Source organism: Cervus canadensis, chromosome 33, assembly GCF_019320065.1.
Source record: "Cervus canadensis isolate Bull #8, Minnesota chromosome 33, ASM1932006v1, whole genome shotgun sequence".
Taxonomy (NCBI): Eukaryota; Metazoa; Chordata; class Mammalia; order Artiodactyla; family Cervidae; genus Cervus; species Cervus canadensis.
The window spans coordinates 20,646,182-20,668,921 of NC_057418.1; the positions used below are offsets into that span (position 1 = coordinate 20,646,182).

At 44.1% G+C, this 22,740-nt stretch overlaps 1 protein-coding gene across 6 annotated transcripts in view; it reads left to right on the forward strand.

Annotated features, from left to right (window-relative positions):
• The window catches only part of SASH1 (SAM and SH3 domain containing 1), a 983,107-nt gene that overhangs the window by 932,860 nt on the left and 27,507 nt on the right, over positions 1 to 22,740 (forward strand). For 3 of the 6 annotated variants that reach the window (XM_043457237.1, XM_043457239.1, XM_043457238.1), the window contains 2 exons: positions 13,237 to 13,369; positions 18,503 to 18,849. In XM_043457237.1, the coding sequence (XP_043313172.1) occupies positions 13,237 to 13,369; positions 18,503 to 18,849 (480 nt within the window). Of the gene's footprint in view, positions 1 to 7,641; positions 8,228 to 11,183; positions 12,628 to 12,659; positions 13,095 to 13,236; positions 13,370 to 18,502; positions 18,850 to 22,740 lie in introns of those variants that run through there. The other 3 variants (XM_043457241.1, XM_043457242.1, XM_043457243.1) reach the window with 3 other exon arrangements.

Sequence of the window (22,740 nt, forward strand, 5' to 3'; positions counted from 1 at the left end):
TATTCTTCTTCAGATTCTTTTCCATTATAGGTTATTATAAGATCTTGAATATAGTTACCGGTGTTATACAGTAGGTCCTTATGGTTTATCTGCTTTGTCCATAGAAGTGTGTATATGTCAATCTCAAATTCTTAATTTATTTCCTCACCTCTTTCCCCTTTGGTAACAATAGGTTTGTTTTCTATGTTTATGAGTCTATTTCTGTTTTATAAATAAGTTCATTTGTATTTTTTTTATATTCTATATATAAGTTATATCATAAGATATTTGTCTTTTTTCTGATTTACTTCACTCAGTATGATAATCTCTGCATCCATCTGTGTTGCTGCAGATGGCATTATTTCATTCTTTTTTATGACTGCGTAGTGTTCCATATTTGTGTGTGTGTGTGTGTGTGTACACACACACACGTACATACGTACATACATATATGCCACATCTTTATCTGTTCCTCTGTCGATGGATATTTAGGTTGCTTTCCTGTATGATTGCAGTTTTAAAATTCATATCATGTTTTTCATCTTGTCTTTGAGGCCTCATTTAATTGAATTCATATTCTTCTTAAACTATTTATAAAGAGAAGCAACTGTTGAGGATTTCTTCCTGTTCCTTGAGTTTGGTTTTCTTCTGATAGAGAGATGGGGATCAAAGATAAAATCGCTGTGTTTGTCCATGCCTTTTCTGTCTCTCTCTTTCCCCTTCTTGTTACAGTTTGCGTAGTTTCATGCATTTCTTTTCATTTTGATCATGCTTGGGTAGTTCAGGTCATGTTTTCTATTTGTTCTGATATAATGAGGATCATCTTTTGACCCATTTGCCATACTGTCAGATGATGCAGGGTTTTCCTTTATTTATTTTGTGATCCATTCATGTTTGTTGTTGCTATGTGTGTGCATGCTAAGTTGCTCAGTCATGTTTGACTCTTTGCAACACTATGGACTGTAGCCCACTGTGGGATTCTCCAGGCAAGAATATTGGAGTGGATTGCCATTTCCTTCTCCAGGGAATCTTCCTGACCCAGGGATCGAACGCTCATCTCCTGTATCTTCTCATTGGCAGGCGGGTTCTTTACCACCAGGGCCACCTGGGAAGCCCCTGTTGTTGCTAAAGCCTAACGTAAGAGCCCGTGGAGGGGGCACACCAAACTGAGGCGGCATGTGATCTTCACTGGGATACCTGGGCTCAGACTTCTCTCTACTAAGAGTTTGCTAAACATGCTGCATCACTATTCACGTTGCTTGCTTAAGGTTGGGAGAATGGGTCTGCCAGAGCCAACCTGCTTTTAATTCATTCTTCCCATTCCTGGTGAATTTCTAAAGGCTTCATTCCAGTCAAGAGAAGCTTTACACTTGACTTTCCATCTTTTCACTCATTCCTCTCCTGAAGCAGTTTCTGCTGCTCCTAGAGCAGAAGATAGAGAAGGCCACACACTTTACTTCCTTTCCTGTATCTTCAGAAATTTGTTTCTTAGCTTGATCATGGAGTTCTGAAGCTTAATATATTAGGTTATATATCTTTGGACGCTCTTGGTGTAGTACTTTTGCCAGTTTTTAGTAATTGTGTTTTTTAGGGCGCTGTTGCTCATTTTGTTACTTGTTGTGGGAAGGTTATTCTGTGATTTAACTTTCAGCAGTCATCATGACCTGATTGTTTTGCCAGTTAGATGACCACAAACAACCTTTTAGCTCTAACTGATTCATTTCCTAAGGATTCAGCCAAGATTTCTTCTTGTTGGAAGTAAATTTGCTTATTGTTTATTCAACAAACATAAGGAGAAGTATGTTAAGGTCATAGATCATGCCTCTGGGAGGCACCGTTGGCCCACCTGCCTCCATCTTCAACAGATGCCCATGCTGATTGGTGGCCTAAGTTTGGGTCAGAGGAAAGAACTTGGTGTCCTCACCTTCCCTCCGTTGCCATGCAGGCTCCATCAGTTCTCCGTTATTTTTACACCGTCATGTGCCTAGTCAAGGTTGTTTAGCAGCCCTCTCCAAGAAGGCATCATGCCTGATCCATGAATCAGTCCATCTAAGATGCCATAAAAGCAATGTGACTTTGCAAACACCACCCAGTCCCTTGGGAGTCTTACTGCTTCTGGGATGAAAACTTCCATCAGCTCCAGAAACTACAGCCTCAAACGCCTATGTAATTGCCCTAGTTGGCAGTCTTGCTCTGAATCATCCTTTTTCCATGGCATGGGCTGTGTGAGAATGGAAGGCACTTGGGAATGAGTGGGTTTTGTGTTTGGCTTTAGTCTTTAGTGTGCCTGACACCATGGATGTGTTCTGGGTAACACTCCCCCACTCTTTACAGAGAGACCCATAGAACTGTTGCCTACTTTCCCATAACGTTTTCATCTCAACTTCCCTATTTTGTACGACCAGCAGGGGTCTCTGACCTGTGGGCAGGGTGACATAGTCTCAAGCAGTCAGGTCTTCCAAAGATTTACAGAATGAAGGGGAAGTTGGTTCCTTTTCCTTCACTTAACATCTCTCTTCCTCTAACTGCTTTCACGAGAAGGAAAGGCATTTTCTCTGCTCCATGGAAACTTGCAGAATCATGATGGGTGAGTTTACTTGTTCCTGAAATCTCCCTAGACTTGGCTGTAAGATTCCTGAGGTCTTATATTTTCTTCCTTCCTTACAGTGAAAGTAGCAACATTATTTGGGGGTAATTAAAAGCAATTTAGAGTTTGTGAGTTTTAAGCAAAAGAAGAGAGTTTATTGGGGATCATAGTATCCCTTTGTTGTTCCTTTGGCTTTATAGTTCATTTTTCAATAGTTTCTTTCAATGAATTAAGTGCTGACAAGCCTTTGCCTCTAGGGGATGGTAACATCACCTCAAATACTCAAATTCTCACATACTTTTTACAAATACAAGTATCATGTAATTATCTTCTCCTCTGCCTCCTTCTCCTCCGCCTTCAAATCTGGCGACAACTAGTTAATTTTGAAACTGCCGGAGAGATTATTTCAGTGTTACACTGCACCTCTGGGAGAAGAATGGAATTTCATCTTTTTTTCCATATGCTGACAAAAATCTCTTCATTTCAGAGGACAATGATGTCACCAGCTAATGAGCAAAATATTTCTTGCTAAACAGATGAGTCCTCCCCTGACTGCTTTGTGAAATAAGGGGGAAAAAAAAACAAGCCCACAATGTGTTTCATATTTTATATAGTTACTCTGACAACTCATAAACACTTTTGAAAGTAATTCTAACTTCTTCAAAGAGTGAAACGAATTTTCTATAAACATAAAGAATAGCACATTAACTGGATGGCTGTGACCGGAAGGCCCCCGCCATGGCCGGGCGATAATGATTGGTGGTGCTGATATGAAAGTCCCAGCCAGAGCCAATATACTGCCCCTAAGGTAGGGAGTGACCTCAAATGCATCACCCCTTGGACCAGTGGAGGGAGAGCAGGCATGTTGGAGGGATTATGAAATCAACTTGGAGAAGAGGAGAGCCGTGAAGCTGTTGTTGATCCGTGTCACATGCTGTTTATAAAGGGAGCGGCATCAGCTGAGCTCTTCTTTGACTGTCCAGAGAGGCAGGCGTGTGAGGTCAGTGGGAGCCATGTAAACGGTGGACTTTTAGGCTCAACAGGAACTCGGAAATGCCCCCAACGCCATGGCAAATGCCTATCTCCTCACTGAAGCTTGTCTCAGTTTCCCCAACCAGAGATGAGTTCACCCATTTCTGAACCCCTGTATCTCTTGGTTCCTCTTGCCCATTTATCACAGTTGACTTATAGTAATCATATGTCTGAATTTCTCTTGGACCTTCCTACCCCCAGACTTTTAGATTATAACCTTTGTAAGTCCAGGTCAAGTCAGCTTACTCATGTACTTTTGATTCTTTTCCCTTCCTAATGCTTTGAATCAGTACATCCATCCATTGATTTCAATCAGGAAATATCTATTTATTATAAATGGAAAAGAATATCATGATGTTCAATGTTGGCAGTTGCGTGCAGAAATAGGTATTCTTTTTATACTACTTGTGAGAATTTAAAATAATAAAATGTTCCTTATGAGCAAATTAATATATCAAAAGACTTAGTGATATGTCCATTCTTTACCCATCAATTCAACAATCTAATCACTTATTCTAAAAAAAGGATGTACTAGGCACATTAGAAATTTTATGACACAGTGTTCATCAGAGTATTTTTTATAATACTGAAAAATTAGAAACATGCAAATGTTCCATGATTGAGGGCATTATTTAAGTAAATTATAGTAGATGTCCGTGACTGAATACCATTGAATCATTAATGCATTGTTATATTTTATTTGCTAAATATTTGTTGATGTCGGCAGATGTTCAAAACATTAATTTTTAAAAATAGGTTATAAAACAGTTTGAGCAGTGTACATTGAGAACCCCAGGGTTTCTCCAAAGCAAACCTTGAAAGCAACAATGCCCTCAAAGAGGGTCACAATTATAAGTGGGCATTTTGTTTCTGTTTGCACCTGTGTTCATGTGAGGGAGGCTTTGGGGACCTTGATAGTGACTGTGACTGTGGGGGCTGGAGCAGCTAAAGATCACAAGGTCATTCTTTTTGTTTGTTTATTTTAAAAAAAAGTAACAGAGGTGTATTGTGTGTGTGTGTGCACATGTGCACGCACACGAAAAAATAAGCCAAAATGCTACTGATGTTTCTGATTAGGAAAATATAAGCATTTTCTTTTCTCCTGTATCTATATTTTCCAAAATTTCTAATGAAAAATAGATCATGTGTTAGAGATAAACAATAAATGTTACTGAAATACAGACAGAGACATGGAAATGACAATGCTCTTTGTCTTCTTGAAGTTTAGTGAAGGGCTAATAATAGTGCGATAACATACTGAGGTCAGTCCCAAGGTACTCTGGTGGGCTGCTAGGCAACCACCCGGCATAAGGAAGATGAGGAAGAAGCCAGGAAGGCTTTCCAGAGGAGGTGACGCATGAACTGAATCTTGAAGGATGAGTAGGAGCTAGGGAAGTAGATGGGGCAGGCAGAGATTATCCCAGAAAGGAACCCACAAGTGCAGAGGTATGCAGGCACATGAGAGATGGGGTGTCTGAGGTGCTGTGAGGAAGTCGGAGGATGAGAACCAGGCGCTGTGAGTAGCTGTTCCCACATAGTGTCCACATAGCTGAGCACAGGTACCCAGAAGTTGGAGATGAGAGCTCTGGCCACGCAGTCCTACATTCACAATGTGGCCTTTGAACTTTGCTCTGGCGACCTAAAGAGTATTCCCTTAGAGTGGGAGTTGGATGTTCAAATCTGTCCTCTGCAAATCTGCACACCTCTTGTGTGCTGGGTAAGTTCAAGTCCACTACCCAGTGAACAAGACCAGCGATGCGCCTCCTTTGTGAAGTGGATCTGCCCTGTTTCCATCTTGCCTCCACCAAGAAACTTCCCAAGGGTGGCCTAATTTTTCAAATATCCTGAGATTTCCTCTAATACAGAGCAAGGGCTGGGAGCTATGGGGCTGGAGAGTCTCCACTTCTTCAAACTGTGCATGGGTTATTTGCCAAAGGCCCCCCATGGGCACCCTGCATACGTGGCTTTCCACATGAAGTGTCTCCATAAATATCTGATTCCTCCTGTCACCGTTAAAAAGGCCGAGTAAGGAGTAGGAGGCCACTGGGAGGACAAATGGGAGATAGAGCCTATCTTTCACCTGCTTCCCAGAACCTGGCTCATCAATGCCTGGCTCCCGCGGTCTTACACTACAGAGCCTTTGCAACCTAACAGGCTCCCCTCCCAGTCAAAGTCTCCCTTCATCTTCTCAAGAACCCTAGGAGGCTTGCCCCTGCCTATTTCATAAATGAGAGTTCAAAGTGGCTTAAAGGGGACCTCAACCTGTGTCTATGGGACTCCTGTGTTCTGGCTCTGAGTGCTGCTCAGAATCTGTGCGTCTCAAAACCTGTTCAGACTCAGCCTCAAACGTTGGTCATCATCACTTGCTTTCATGCGTTTTCCTTGCCTTTGCTATCTACATTGTCACCTAAAACAGCAGTTTGTAAGAATTAAAATAGGTGCTTGAATTCCGATCAGCAGTAGAGAGAATGCAGATGTAATAAGCACTTATTACCGAGCTCCAGTGATCAATTGTATGCAGTTGTGTACACTATTGTAAAAACAACACTTTAAGACAAATGTTATTAGACCAAATGTATGTGGAGGAACACCAAGCTCCATAGGAATAGAGGGATTTGCTGGAGGACTTGGAAATTAATCTCAGGCTGTTCTTGCTCCAGCATCGAGGAGTATTTCCCCACCATCTTTGGGGCGTACACATTTTCTTAGTTTTCATGAAGTAACAAAGAAATTCAAGTGAGATGTCTACTGACAGCCTTAAGGAATTCTAAGCACGATGATGCATGCAGTGCGTTTGTCAGTCCTGGGTGAAGAAAGCCCGGGTAGAGTTAGGGTGGTGCAGGAGCGAAGCCATGAAGCATCCCCATCGCCCTCTGCCATTTACCATCTGGGAGACCAGGTCATGCATGCAGATCCTTAGCCCAGAGCCTGGGAGTTGTGAGCGTTTGATAAATCCAGGTGTTTGAAGTCTGACATTGGGAAAGCACCTGTCACCATTTGTGGTACATGTGGGGCTTCTCAGATGGGAGTGGGAAGGGGGCACATGTGAAACCAGAGAGGGCGTCAGGGAAACAGCTTTGTGAAGTGGGGAAGAGGCAGCCTAGGGAAGAAAGTTCCATAAATGATGGGAGGAGATGCTTTGGGGGGCAGAAAAATTGGGGGAAGGGAGTTTCATGAAGGATACACGTGTGTGTGCTAAGTCGCTTCAGTCGTGTCTGACTCTTTGTGACTCCGTGGACTGTAGACCGCCAGGCTCCTCTGTCCATGGCATTCTCCAGGCAAGAATACTGGAGTGGGTTGCCATACCCTCCTCCAGGGGATCTTCCTCACCCAGGGATCGAACCCAAGTCTCTTATATCTCCTGCATTGGCAGACAGGTTCTTTACCACTAGCGCCACCTGGGAAGTCCTCATGCAGAGTGAGAGATGCCCCAGGCACCCAAGGAAGAACAGGAAATGTGCCCCAGAAAAGGAGCTCTGGTGGTCGGTGGTACCCCCTGGGATCTCTGCTATGTGATGACCCAAAAAGAGTTGGGGCGGGGGGGCTTGCATAGTGTAAATAAAGATCCTCACGGTGGGAGAGGCACCTAGGAGTGAGCAGTTCAGACTGCAGTGGGAATACATGACTTCCCCAACTGAGTGAATTTAGCCCTGAAAATACAGTCATGGCCTGCAACCCATGTTTTGGATACTTCATAGGGGTTTTCAGTCCTGCCTTTTGAAATGATGTTCTGTTTAAGTAGCAGCATATGATGTCGCTCTCTAGACAGCCCTGAGAAAATTAAGTGACCATCTTGTGACAGAGTCCCCATGCTCAAATTTTAGAATCCAGGAGAACTCAGCTGCTCCGAAACCACTGATCATTCAAACAGTTAGGTAAGACAGTTTTAGAAGCATCAATGAAGGAGAAACGTCCTACATTTACTCTAGTGGCTAAAACGGAAAGAATAAAAAGCAGGGAGAGACACAGAAAGTGACAACTTTAGGAGAAAACCACAATCATAAGTTTTAATTCGGGAGTTTCAAAAATAGCCCTAGGAAGGTGTCTATTTTCAATCCTGACGACTCCCTTCGGGGGGTGTTGAGAAGACTTATCTGCAAAAGAGATCTTTTTTCAGTTCAGTCACTTGTGAGGGTGAGTCCTTGTCCCGGACTTGCTCAGATTCTCGCGTTCTTTTTTTTTTTTTCTTTCTCTGGAATTCCATAGACAGTAATTAAGGAACTGGAGGCCAGCAGGAGGTCAGGGAGCCTTCGTCAGTGAAAACAGGGATTGTTTGCCACGTACAACACTCCCTTTTTTCCTTGTGGTGAATAGGAGATTTGCTTAGAGCTGATGACTTATGCCTTTCTTACAAGTTATGCAGTGAGCGAGGAACTGGGAGATCAGTCAGCAGGCAGCAAGCGGCTAATTGAAACCAGCGTCTTCACTTTCTTCTTCGGATCGTAAGCTGTCCCGGCGGAGCCTGCCCGATCATGTAACTCCCAGGGAGCATGGTCCGGGAGAGCCTCACCATCACTTTGCGATTACGGAGGGGTCGAGTGGGAGTGAGGACGCGCTCCGAGTCGGGAGGGGGTGGGGGTCCCGGACACACTCAGCATCACCCCCGAGGCCTGCTCAATGCCGAAGCCGGTAAGTTCTCTGGACTCATTTCATGCCGGGGAGTGGGGGGACTGTGCTTCTGTCACTTCAAGTAAAAGCTTTTTTCATCATTCCTGACTATGATGCTTCCCCCTTTCCTGTTGAAGTTCCTCTTGATTCTTCCTTCTAGTCCCTTACTTACTTCCATACCTTGTAACCCAGCGCATTCTTTCCTAGCTTCCTCATTCGACTAAGGCATAGCTTTTGGTGGGAGAGGAGTGATTATTATTGAGAATAAAGCGGGATAGGAAGGGTTGGGTGTACATGGGTTGGGAGCTTAGTTGCCACTTGCGGAGATTTTTCACGCAAAAGACTTGGCTTTGGACAGTGTTGCACACGGCTTTTCTCCTAAAGAGGATCGGTTTCCTTCTCCTAACATGAAGGCTTAGTACCATTGACATCGTGTGACTTTCACAGGCGAATACCTTGCCAATTTCAAAATACTTTTCAGAAGTGCATAAATGTAGTGTTCCCTGCGTGGCTCCGGGGGAGATACGTTGACTTAGTCGGGACATGTTTGGAGCTGGGGAAGCAAGCTGAGTGAGTTTGTTTCTGCAGAAGGCGCAGTTGTAATCCTGTGCTCAGCAAGGTCTCCAGCGGTCCCGCAAAGGGTTCTAGTTGCTCCTTGCAAGTTCAGATTAGTCTTTATTACAAGACGTTACTGCTTTGCCTGCAGGACTCTGCCACGCAGCTTTTGGAAAGCATTTGTTCTAGTGCATCACCGTTTGCAAGAACTGTTTGTTACAAGGTCAGGGGCAAGTGAAGCATCTGTTACGACCGGCAGTGACAGGCTTCAGTTTGATCAGTAAGGCCATGCTTTCAGTTTGCTCCAGCACGCATTTTTGTATCTACAGATGCTGTTAATTGTGTTCCCTTTTTTCCTGATTATCCTTAATGTAGCTGTGTTATAAAAAGTTCTCCGCGCTGGCTCCATGTCTTTCCCATTAGAACATTGCAGATGTGTCAAGGACGCACATATTCCAAAAGAAGCTGAGAAAGAGGGAGGCTCCACCCTCCGCTGCAAGCCAAACGGGCCCCATAGTCTCCTCATTCAGCACCCTGGCGGGAGAATGGTGTACTCTCTCTTTAAAGCAGCTATAGTTTTGTGCCTTGGCTTGGTCAATTTGTTATGGTTTAAAACTGTGGAGCCAGCTGTCTGCAATCTGATGTAATGTTGCCATGGAAACCAGAAATGAAACACTTAAGCATTCACCACAGAATTACTACATATAGCATTAGCCAAAGTAATTAAAAGTTGAGCCATATGGGCTTTCTGGTGGAAAAATCTGCAAGAGGGAGGCTGGAAATCAAATGTTTCTATTTACAATATTGTAAATCCACTTTCCCACATCCTTTGGTGGGATAAATCTATTGCCTTTTCTACTAAAGGTTCAGAGGTGAAGGATTGTATACAGATGATTGAGTTTCCACCTTCTAATTTAAAATCTGGTCAAATTAAAGTTTATTTTAGTACTCTGACCTGGGCCAAGACAGGGAGGGTAGGCGATACCATCTTGTGTTTGAATGTGTATAAACGTATACTGATTTTTTTTCTCTCTAGTTTATTTAAAACCTGGTTTTATAATAGCTCTGACTCTCTTTCTTGAAATCAGTCATTCATTTTATATTCAATGCTGATTTCCTTCATCTTCTACAAAGTTCCTCTAAGTATGAGGATTTCCTTTATATACACATAGCTATTTCTTAATTTTAAAAAACTGAAAGGAGATTTTCACACCCCCATCTCACACGTACGTTTCTGGGGGTGTATTTTCTGAATAAAAAGACAAGTCTCTTTTTTCCAACACTTGGGAAGTGGCACATGTGTATTTAAAAGGAGAAACATGAAATGAGGAATTTAAGCTTTACTGCCTAGTTTAAAAGAAAAATGCATGCCGTTTACAGAGTCTTTATGTTGAAACAGCTGGAGAGGATTTTTTTAAGGCAAATATTTCACAAGTCTTCTTCCTCTGGACTCAGGAGGAAGTGAGAAGTCAACACCTCTCTCAATAAAAAGCATCCTTGGGATATACTGTTCACCGCCAGTTACTCTGGGCTCACTAAGAGGAGATTTTCTATTTTTAAAATGATAATAATAAGATATACATATATTTCTTGAATGACTGATTTTTATCCTACATTTCTCTTCATATAAATAGTGCTGCATCATCTGTCTTGTTGAGTATCCCCAAACATGCTACTGCAAAGAAAGTTATTGGTTGCCATGATTTGTGATTTGTCAGTGGCAAATGCCTCCAAACTTTTTAATTTTTTTTTCAAGAAAAATAAAAATAACAATTCAAAATTCTGAAGAGTTCTTTCTCAAAAAATAGATGGAACATGTGAAAGTAATGAAATAAGTACCTGGAATATGTTCTTTTTCACCCCAGTGAATTTGAGAAGAGGAGAGCAGGACTAGTGGGGTTGGGGAGGTGTCATTGCCTTTAAATCTGTTGTCCTGGTTTAACTATTTTGATTTCTTCCTGAAAAGTTCCTTCCGATAGTGTGTTTCCTACAAGTGATTTGTGTCTTTATGACTCAAGATTTTTGTATTATCCCTTTCCAGATCCCCTTTCTCTTTTTACTCCCCTTCCCACCCCTACACACCACCACCAGCAACCCCATTGAGTATGAGTATGAGTGATATTCATTCTATGATGTAACTTCCTGAATCTTGCTTATGAACAACCTGTGCTTATTTCGGGGCTTCCCAGGTGGTGCTAGTGGTAAAGAACCTCCCTGTCAATGCAGGAGATGTAAGAGATGTTGGTTCGATCCCTGGGTTGGGAAGATCCCCTGGAGGAGGGCATGGCAATCTACTCCAGTATTCTTGCCTGGAGAATCCCTTGGACAGAGGAGCCTGGCAGGCTACAGTCCATATCCCTTGGACAGAGGAGCCTGGCGGACTACAGTCCGTAGGGTCGCAGAGAGTTGGACTTGACTGATGCAACTTAGCATGCACACACACACATGCTTATTTCATTTCCACGTGACATTAGAATTTTTAATGTGAGGGTTATAGACAGTCTAGATGTGTAGGTACAGAAACTTTCTGTGGTCGAATGTTGACTCTTCTTCTATTAGAAGTACTTGGTTTTTGAGAGACATCAAGGAGGCAGAATGGTTTTCAGTGTTTATGTGTAATTCCACGCACTGTGGTTTTGTTCAGGTGCTGATTACCCAGAAGGAGGGGTTAACCAAGTTCTCATTCCTCTGGTTGACCACTCTGACTGTCCCATCACACACAGTCATGCAAGAAAAAGTAAAGTTCCAATCAGACAATTATGTAGTAGAAGCTGTACTTATTATTTTAATGTGTTACCTTTTAAGTTTTAGACCAAATGCATTAAGCATGATGGCCAGCATGCAGTGAATCCTCCTTCCCTGATTATCTGGGGGTCTAATGTCTACTCTTCATTACCAGCAGTTAACTTTAATTCTGAAATTCAGTGTATGCAACATTTTACCTAGAACCTTTTGTTTTTTTAGAGAAATTGGAAGTAGATACTGATATACTTCACAGAAGGAAAGTCTGAGAAATACCCCTGTCCTGATGACTTGCCATTTCATGGGTTATAATAATTATTCTTTAACAAGTGAATGGTTTGCTTATAGTCTTGCAGGGAGAAAGTACAATGGCTCCAATGCTGGGAACCCCAGGGCCAGGACAGAGGCCAGGAAATGGGTCGTATATCCCTGACGGAGGGCCAGAGTGCTTACAGAAATATTTGTGGACTCACAGCAGACACTATTTTTCTGCCTAAGTAATTACAAGAATCTCTACCTCATTTCCTCCTGAACTGTTCTCTGCTCACTCTTGCTTCCCAATTTAGCTTCTATAAAATTGGGATTCGTGAGAGCATTTCTTGGAGCGGGGGAGGTCTCCATATTAGACTTGGGTTCGGAGACGTGGTTTGGTTTTGGTTGGAGGCATGTCTCTCCCCGCTCTGTCAGCGAGCTAGGTTGGAGGAAACCGAGGGAAAGTTGTTGGCAGGATGCGCGGGGTGAGCTGGAGCTGCTCGGAGCGGCCGGGGCTGTGGCGAGGCTGCGCACTTCCGCCCGGCTCTGCGCCCCCGAGGATGCCGGCGCGCCCGGCCCGGGCCGCACGTCCATTGACTTGGAGCCTCCTTTTGCTTTTTCACATTTTGAGCAGATAAAACAGAGGAAGCTGCCTGTTGAATGTTGGAGCTGACTTGGAAACGAAAGCCTCATTTTGTTCACAAGGAAAGGATTGTTTTTCGCTTGGGTCATTGCTGCCGAGACTTTTTTTTTCTTCCCCTCTCTGTAATGTTTGATACTTGAGGGAAAACAGCTGGGCTGAGCATTCTTGAATCACTGCAGAACTGAAATGGGATGCTGGGGAATATGGACTGGACTGTATGGCTGAAAAGGTCAGCTTTTTCCCTTGTCCCTCGTGGAGGAATGCAGGCTCTTTCCCCAGGCTCTCCTTGGGAACTCTTGGAAGGAGCTGGGAGAGGTGGAAGGAGGGATGGCAGACAGTCCCCACAAACGGGACCGAGGATGGCTTTTTGCATCTCTTCCGTTTTCCTGCCCTGCTGTTTTTTATTTTCGGAGAGGACTGGAACAATTCAGCAGATTCTGGGTTTGGAGAAGTAGTCGATGACCACGTTAAACAGCAAGCCCTGATGGGCCAGGCAGAGGAGAGGCTGGCCCAAGGCACAGCAGTGTTAACTGGAATTACAGGGCCTGCCTAGAGGAGCATCCTGCCCGAGCTCTCCCAGAAGGGACCGCGAATTCACTGAGACAAATGCACCCCAGGCCGGGCCAGGCCATCGGTGTGTGTGTGGGGGGGGTGCCTAGGACCTAATTCTCCACCAAATTAGACCTTAAGATGATGGTACGTGTCTCTCTATGAACCTGTTGGGCGGCTTTGTTGGTGCCCCAGGTTGAGCTGAGGAGGTGCCAGAGTTCAGACTGGCAGTGAGGCAGAGCTCCGCCCAGCAATTATCTGATTAACTTTTCCTTTGTTTCTTTGCCAGTCAAGAGAACAGTCGGAGGATGAGACCGAGGAGTCGGTGAAGTTTAAGAGGTTACACAAGCTGGTAAACTCCACTCGCAGAGTGAGAAAGAAACTTATCAGGGTGGAAGAAATGAAAAAGCCCAGCACAGAAGGTAATAAAGCAAACTCTGCCCTACTTATTCCAAAGCAAGTCATCTGGGGTCCGTCTCAGCAGAAAATATGAAAGTGGAAAAATGGGTTCTGGCTGAGGCTGGCAGAGGGGGAATTGGGGATTGCATGTGAGCAAGGCAGCACTGAGTCCCTTCTGGAATGTAGGATCCTGGCCTCCAGCATTCCCGAGGCTTAGTTATTTAAATAGTGCGAAGATGGGCAGTGGCTAGTGTATGGCAATGAAATCTTCTCAAGATGTGCTTCTGCTTTCAGTTGGACCTTATACGATTTTATATAAACTTTTATTTTAGAACATCTTCTGAGTGTGAGCCTCGGCTCCCAAAGGACTATGGGTCTCACCCAGTGAATTTAGTCCAAATTTAATATATCTCCACCTCAAACAAGCATCTAACAAACAAGGCACTTAATGTCCTTTCAGATTTGAGGGATGATTTCTTCTTCCTGTTAACGATCCCAAGTCTCAGTTCCAAAGAGGCTTTAAGGACCTCCCATTCTAAATACTTTAAGAGCCAGGTTCCTGGCCAAGCCACTCATCAGATGAAGCCATAATGTCAAAAGGGACATGAACTTGGATTTATTGTATTGAATAGTTAACCTTTGAAGTGTAATTATGACAGTTTAAATCTCAACCTTGTCTGTCTTTCTTACTGTTAGTAAAGTTCATTTGCAGCATCTTGTAAAAGTCTCCCCAAAAGTTACAAAAGAGTAAGATTTCCTGTTTGAGAAACCATTAGTGATTGAAAGAAATGCTAGATAGAATTTTTTATATTCTTTTTAAAAGCATGTGACTTGTTAAAATGTCACATTGACATTGTGGGGAAGTTCAAAATTTTAACATGTAGATTTAAAAAAATGCCATTGTAGAGGCTCTTTTGTTGTACCTAAATCAAATCGCACCTTGGAGGGAACAGAATTCCCCTTTATTTACATAGATGAGGGTTTCCTGTTGCTGTTTTTGGTGTTTTGAAATTTTTTGTTTGATGTAATTATTTATTGGTTTTAATCCTCTGGAGGAATATTGAAGGCCAGGGGGTTACTATGCGAAAGTGAAGATTGAAAGAAAAGGGGAAAGAGACCAGAGAAGCAGGGAAGGAGACACTATCTGCCTTATAGCCAGTTTCTTAGAGTTCTGTTTAATTCCAGGGTTGCATCTGGGTGTCTTTTGCGTGGTAATTCCAGGTGCGGTGCTGTTTACATTTGGCTGTTTTAATACCTGCCTGTCTGTCATGATTCCACAGAACAGAACACACAGTCTGACTTCCTCTCCCATGGCAGGTCTACTGAAATCACACACAGTGTCGTTTGGTAATATTAAGTAGGAACATATGGAATTGCCATCATTCAACCTTGGGAGCATCTCATTTTAAAACAAACCTCATGCATAGATGCCAAAATTAAATCTCATCTATCATGTATAGATTGGTGGGTCTTGTCCATAAGTGAGATAAATGGGTGAAGTACATGGTCCCGTGCCTACCACCCAGGACCCCCTTTGTATATGATAGTCATGTGTGTTGGGGCTCATAAAAGCACAGAAATATTCTCATTTGTGTGTTTATGTCAGAATCAATCAATTCAGCTATCTCTGAGAGCCATAAATGAGAAAAAGGGAAAGTGTACCAAAAGAGGTCGCTATAGGGTAAAAGGTAATAACTCTATGGACTTACAGCATTGAACTTTGATTCATCTGGGCATGAATTAGATGTCGTAGATGCAAGATGGCTTTGATGAGTTTAATCCCAAGTGGCAGTTCTGGGGTCCAGCGTCCGGGGTGCTATTGACCAGGCTTGCTGCTGTCACCAGGAGAGGCCCCAGGTGTGTGTACAGTTCAGGGCATCCGCTGCAGTCTGCCTCCAACACCACTGTGCTAGATTGGAAATTCCTCCGTGCTCTGCGTGGTGGAACTCTTCCTTGTTAGCAAGAGAGCTCATGCTGGTACACAGAGGCCACCCAGGCACCTTCTTTGCGAAGCTGGAGAGATTCATAGTCCCCACACTCCCTCCTTCCGCCCCTGGACCTTCAAAGAGTGGATCCTTTTGATTTCCGCATGCCTGTGTCAATGCTAAGTTTTCTGAATAATAACAAGCATTTCCTGAGAGCCTTCTGTGTGCCAGCCACTTTCCTAAACACTTCCGATTTTTACATGTCATCTTACAGCTCCTTGTAATATGTCATCTTCAGAATAGTCACCAGAGGCAGACACTGATGCTGCCCTCATTTGTGAAATGAGGAAACTCAGATGGACACAAAGAGGGGAAGTAATGTACTCATGGTCACCGAGCCAGCTGGACAGAGCCCTGGAATTAAGTCTGAGCAGCCTGACTCCTCTAGATCCTGGGTGTGCTCTCTGCTCCCACCCCATCTCTCACTCCCCAGCTTTGGAGTCTTGGAAAAGCCCGGAGAGTTACAATTCATCACTCAGACTTTTGTAACTAGAGTAGTGAGTCCTTATCTGGTGCGTGGGTAACCCCAGACAATGTGAGTTGCAGGCCAGGGCAGAGACCTTTATCCGGTCATTTTTGTGTCTTTTCCCTTCCTTCATTACTCCAGTTCACCTGTAACCTGCTAATGAATCACTAGCTTTTGTACAGTGTTGTTCAGCATACAAAGTACCTTTACCTATCTCTTTTCATTTAATTTTATCCTCCAATATCCTTATAATAGATATTACTAAATAGGTAGGCCTTGGGAATTCCCTGGTGGTCCAGTGATTAGGACTTGGCACTTTCCACTGCTGTGGTCCAGGTTGAATCCCTGGTCGGGGAACTAAGATCCTGCAAGCTTCATGGCATGGCCATTAAAATAAAATAAATATAGGTAGGCATTATGACAGGTGAGGAAACAGCTGAAGTAGTTGTACATGGTGGTGGAGACAGTAGGTGGCATGGCCAGAGCTAGAATCTGTATTTTGGGCTTTAAGTCATCTCATACCCTATCTCCTTCCTGCTGTCAAAATGACCTACTCTCATCTCAGCTGAGCAAGAAGCAATTCATACCCCAGATGATGATGAGGTTGAGCACATCTTGATTGTTGTTTTTCCAGTAAGATAGTTGTACTTTCAAGTCAGAGGTGAATGGGAGAAGTAATACCCTAAACCCCAGGGACTCCAGTACGAACTGGGATTCCAGGCCTTGGGTCTGGCAAGGATGGAAGAACCCATAGCACATGGGGACTGCCCGTAGCACAGGCTAAGGTGTCCTCTTTGGGACTGTTTGCCCTGTTTCCCTGCAAACTCTTTACCAGATGCTGACGTGCCAGAACCAGGAAGTGGAGCTACTTATGTCATGGGCATGTGTGAACCAGCTGCTTCCAAACTCATATGTGACACGGAAGTATTGGAATCTCTGATGACAACCCCAAATACAGAATCTAGAAAATTTCCAGAACTGTTCTGAGTGATAGGTCCTTAACTTCCCCAAATCCCCTTAAGACCTTAAGGACCTTTGCACACCTCCGTGGACACATGGTCTAAATGTGGAAGCCATGATCCGTTATTGGACTATTTTTAGGGAGAAGTCTACTGTCGGGCTGCCCCTGTCCCTAGGCTGTGTCTTTCAACCCCGTCACTTCACCCCTGGAAGTGAAGGGTAGATTGTATCTGGAAGAGGTTGCCATATTTTACTTCCAACAACATATTAGTCAGGTGTCCTGAGGAGGGAGCAGGAAGCATTCTAATCTAGCCAGTGTCCATCAGAACCAGGGCCCTGGGTTTTAAACTTCCTTGAAAGATCCAAGAGTAATTCTCCAGTGAATATATTTATGCTGTAGATTATGGAGAACTTTGAACCGGACATAGTTTTGAGTCTCTCCCCACCACTATCTCCTTGACCTCAAAGTCAGTCTTGGGCTGTATTTAATAGCAGCCGTGCTTTTTTTCTCTTTATATTTGTAACTGTAATTCCCATCAGTTAATTTAAGAAACTTTTGGAACTTTAAAGGCCTGTTACCAGTCGCTCATCTTTCCCCTCCTCTGGAGAGAGCTGTCCTTTTCCTTTATCACTGACATTTAGCCACACACTGGCACCCTAGTCCCAGCTGGTATATTTAGTGCCATCCTTCTGTTCCAAGGAACTTGGTATTTTTTCCTCTTCACAGTTCAGCTGGCAGGAAGCCTCAGTGCTCAAAAGTTTCCTTATATCGATAATTAAAGGGACAAGAGCCAGTTAGGATCACTACACCCAGAGTTTGACCTATTTCTTTTCTCACATCTGTTCACATAACACATGCAGAAAAGAACTCAGTTTTCCTGCCAGCAAGTCCAAACCTTTCCACTGGGCTCTGAAAGGCTTGGCTGGATACCTGGTTCCAGTGAAGGCTTCCAGAGCTGGAATCCTTGAGATGAAATGGAACACTCCATGAGGCTGCCTGCGTGTCCAGGCCCTTAAACGCCCTTGCCGCTTTGTAGCAGGGCCTGCGTCGATGGGAATGCCTGGCTTGGATCATCCCGTTCCCCAGCTTTTAGTGTTCAGCCTGTCAAGCGGGGACCATTTGTCAGTTGCCTTTGCAGTCTACGACCCTTTATGGTGCTTCTTCACCCTGACTTCTCCCTTGGTGATTTAATTACTTAAACGGCACGTGTACCAATAAAAAAAATCACTGTCAGCCACATGGCACTCATCACACTCTTGACTGTAAAAAGCCAACCAGATCAACAGGAGCACCTTTCAGAAGGGAGAACGATTCCGATTCTTAGCTTCCGAGGACTGCCCTGACAAACTGGGGAGGATAATGATCATTGAATGCTAAGGAATATTGTGTTATGGATGGGCTTAGAGTTTCCAAGTGGCATTTTTAATAGGTCTGTAAAGGTGTCTGGTCTACAAAGACACTGAGAGGAGGAGGAGGAGAAAACACATCTGAAACCTTTTAACATGAAGCTTGCATGAAACCATTTATTTGCTCAGTTTATTTTCTTTTTTATCTGCATTTATGTAAGTGGGAACCAGGTTTATGGGAGGTAAGTGGTTATGGAAGGGGGTTGTACTGGCTGTGCTGGCTGGATGGACTAGCAGCTTTTTTGCGGGGGTTGGGGGATCTAAAGACAAGTCTGTGAAAGAATGCAAGGGTGTGTTGACAGGAGCCCCTGACCGTGTGTGTGTGTGTTTCCCTCCAGGCGGGGAGGAACAGGTGTTTGAGAATTCCCCAGTCCCAGATGAAAGGTCCGCCCTGTACTCCGGTGTGCACAAGAAGCCCTTTTTCTTTGATGCTTCTCCTGAGAAACCCCCAGAAGATGACTCAGACTCTCTCACGACGTCTCCATCATCCAGTAGCCTGGACACCTGGGGTGCCGGCCGCAAACTGGTCAAAACCTTCAGCAAAGGAGACAGCCGGGGCCTCATCAAGCCCGCCAAGAAGATGGGGACATTCTTCTCGTACCCGGAAGACGACAAGGCCCAGAAGGTGTCCCGCTCCCTCACCGAGGGGGAGATGAAGAAGGGGCTCGGGTCCCTGAGCCACGGGGTAAGTACCGATGGTCTCTGCCTCTATGACAGCCACCGGCGGCGACACCACCTCCTGGCGTCCCTGGAGGAGGTGCAGAGTGTCCGGAAGCAGATCCGCTTGAAGAAGACGGACGCTAACCACTCGTGTTCCAGAGCGTTCCTCTGCCAGCGCCTCTCCAGGAAGGGCGTCCACAGCGCCACCTGCGACCTGCAGCTGCTCCGGCAGAAACCCAAAGCGGCCGGGGGCTGCGGCGGCCCCGCGCGGAGGGCGCGCGGGCGCCCCGCGGTCAGCGAGTTCAACGTCACCTACGTGGTGGAGCGCAGCCTCTATAGCCACCTGAACCTGACCCAGCTCGTGCGTCCTGCCTCGGACAGGACCCTGAGCAAGGCCGAGAAGCAGGACCTGAGGCGGTGCTTGCTGGAGGAGGAGGAGGAGGCCAAGAGGAAGTGGGCCGCCACGGTGGACCGCTGTACTAAGAGGGTTCTCTTGAGAATCCACCAGAAGTCCGTGAGTCACCCAGACGGTCACGGGGACGGCCTTGTCATTTCTGTGACGTTCAGTCAAGCGTTATGGCCTCTCTTGCCGGGAGCCTGGCTCCCTCCCCCTCGCCTCCTGGTCCCTTGCTCCATCACCTCCATTCCTAACCCCACTTCTCTTCAAGGAATGCCTCCTCCCTTCTTTCTCATCTGCCCTCTTGCCCGCTGAAGCTGTTGGATTTTTAATGCAAGTCGCTCAGTCGTGCCCGACTCTTTGCGACCCCATGGGCTGACGATACAGTCCGTGGGATCCTCCAGGCCGGAATACGGGAGTGGATGGCCGTTCTCTTCTCCAGGGGAATCTTCCCAACCCAGGGATCGAACCCCGGTCTCCCGCATTGCAGGCGATTCTTTGCCGTCTGAGCCACCAGGGAAGCCTTAAAACTAAACATTGAAACTGATTCAGAGAAGGGCTCAGAGTACAGGGTGGGGCTCTGCCTTCTAGAAGTGGCTGCCTTGAGTCCCTGCCATCCTGCCACTTGACCGCAAGAAGCTGATTTAAAACAGAAGGAAGTTTTGCCCTCCAGGAGGTGTCTCTTCTCCAGTTAATTAGAACAGTAAGAACTAGCTCACAGTAGACTGGCATCACCATTTTCACCAATTTAAAAAACGTTGTGAAATACATTTATGTCTGGGGGACAAAGGCAAAGTTCTCCAATCTAAAGGAAAGAAAAATTAGAACTCTTTTGTTTTACTTAAGTATATTCGATGTGCTTATCTTTTTAAACAAAAGGGTCAGCATTTGGAAATGTCTTCCGCTGCCCCATAGATTCTTCTGCACCTAGCAAGGAATAATAAAGTACTGACTTTCAAATAAGAAAACAGTCTTCAATTTCATTACTGGATTGTTAGAGACCTGGTGAAATTTATTTTTAGGGCAAGACTTATATTGAACTGGAGAATATAAGTATTTCCCCATGGAAATTCCTGCTCAACTTTTTGTTTGCACAAGGGCCTGTAAAAAATGGCACAGGATGAGGCTGAACTGTGGGCTTGTGGCCCCCGGCGCCCCACTTAATCCACTTGGGGCTGCTGGCTTGTCCCCTCTCAAAGGTCTGAAGGAGTAGACTATATTGCTGCCTCCCATGGTGGCTTCGCCCAGAGTTCTTGACATTTGTAAGATGTACTTCCCAGGGTGGTTACTGTAATCTAAATTCATTCAATGAAGTTCTGCTTTTGTGGGGAGTGCCATCCTTATAGAATGCTTACATCCATACCAGCCCTTAGGTCTTCCAAATATCCCCATGTGTTGACTTTCTTGCTAGGTCTTACTTTCCATTTTTTTCACCTTCTTATAAATCTTGCAACACTTATAATTTTATCAGTAACAGCTTTTGTTCTGGTTCTCTGTCTTGGCAGCAGTTGCGGTTGATTTTGTTTTTGTTGTAAAGTAATAGTTCTTTGTTACTATTTCTTGTTATCACCCCTTCAGTTCTGACCGACAGATCTTTTGGAAAATACTTGTGGCCGCCCAGTTTTGGTATAATTTGTTTGGGTTTTGTTTTTTGGTTGGTTTTTTTTTTTTTACCTTCAGGGGTGTTCTACCTAGTTTATTTGCCTCTGTACCTTGACAGATCGGATCCACTTCTCTGTGAATTGATGGCTCACCCCTGTGAGTTTAAATCACATAATAAGGAGGAGTTTTCCAATTGAGTGACTTGAGTTGCTCATATATCCCTTATATTATTTATATTGTTTGTTGATGATACAACTTCATCAGAACCTTCTGTCTAGAAGTTGTATTTCTAAGATTGGTGCCATTGGTGGGCCAGTGATTAATTCTTCATCGACATTGAGTATGGGCAGTTGCACAAGCTTGTTTTCATGTATTGACTCCGCCGCTTGTAAAAGTGGCACTCTGTAACCTCTGTCCCCAGCGTCAACCTGATACTGGGTATTTTTTGAATACTGTGAGCTTGAGGCAGTACTGCACAGTTTTAACACTCGCTGAAATATATGTTCAGTGCTAAATTAGAAATTTGAACATACTGTTTCTTGTAGTTGTACAGTCAAGAAAACAAAATTTAATTATTCAGAGAACATAGGGAAGTATTAGTGTTTTTGTTTTTTCTGTTGTTTGTGGCCACGCTGTGTGGCATATGGAGTCTTAGTTCCCCAACCTGGGATCAAACCCATGCCCCCTGCAGTAGAAGCGCAGGCTTTAACCCCTATTGTTAAATATTTTAACAACAGAAGAAGGGTTTTCATTTTTGTTTTTAAGAGGTTAAGATAATTTCTTTGCTTGGTTCACTTAAGTCTTTTCCATTCTTCTTGTCATATCTCTCTTTGATTTTATTCAAAAGTATACTTTCCTTTACTCTTCAACCTTGATCTTTTTGTCTTTCAAAATATGCCATATTTGCTTGATGAAACCTCAGGGAAATGACAATGCTTTGTACTCACTGGAAACGGTCATTTGTCTTGCTTTTTATTTGGTCATCCAATTTTGTTTGGGGGAACAGACATGCATGACATTTTGGAATTTTGTCCATTTAAAAAAAAATCCAACCTCCCCCCAAAACATGTTTTCAACTGCATGACCATTCCATTGACTGGCTCTCCTCATCCACAAGCATCTGTCTAAAATTTTCTTGTAATTTCTGTACAGGAGGTGTTTGAACTTGAAAAACTTCATGTAAGCTTTATTTATGTAGACCACTGAAGTAAAAGATTGGTTTACTTTCTTTTACTCTTCTGTTTTCTCTGTTGAAAGAGTGATGCTTCAAGAACTACTTGATATAATAGAAAAAGTTATAGATGAGTTCAAGCAGTGTTGTTATATTTGGTTCATCCTTCATACAGAAGAATCAGTTCCAAATATCTTAGCCTATCACTGGGAGAAGTTTTAGTTGGCAGTTAAGAAAACCAGTCCACTCTTTCCTCTAAACTTCTTATTTTAGGAAAAAATGCATGCAGCAGGCATATGAAGACATAAATAAGCTTCTAATTTATTGCAGTTATAGTTTCCACATAAATTCTTTGTCAGTTATTTCATGTGCATCAGAAATAACATGCTGGGCTCAGTGGTGTAGTCAGCATTGGAATTCAAAGCAGGGGAGCATGAGAAACATAAAATGATGAGGCATCTGGACGCCATACTGTGTCTGTGGAGCCCTGAGTCACAGGAAAGTGACTGGAATAAAATGACTGCCTTTGCAGAAATGAGAAAATGCATTTGGCACTATACGCTGGGAAGGGAAAGTTAAAGTTAAAAATCAGCCTTGAGAGATGGTCATGACATTGCTCGCAGATGAGGGGATTTGGTGGTGATGTTGTTTACAGAGATACTGTCTCTTTTTATAGAACAGATACAGGTCCAAGTAAGTTGACTGTAAGGGAAATCACATTGTCCATTGATATTCATATAAAATGA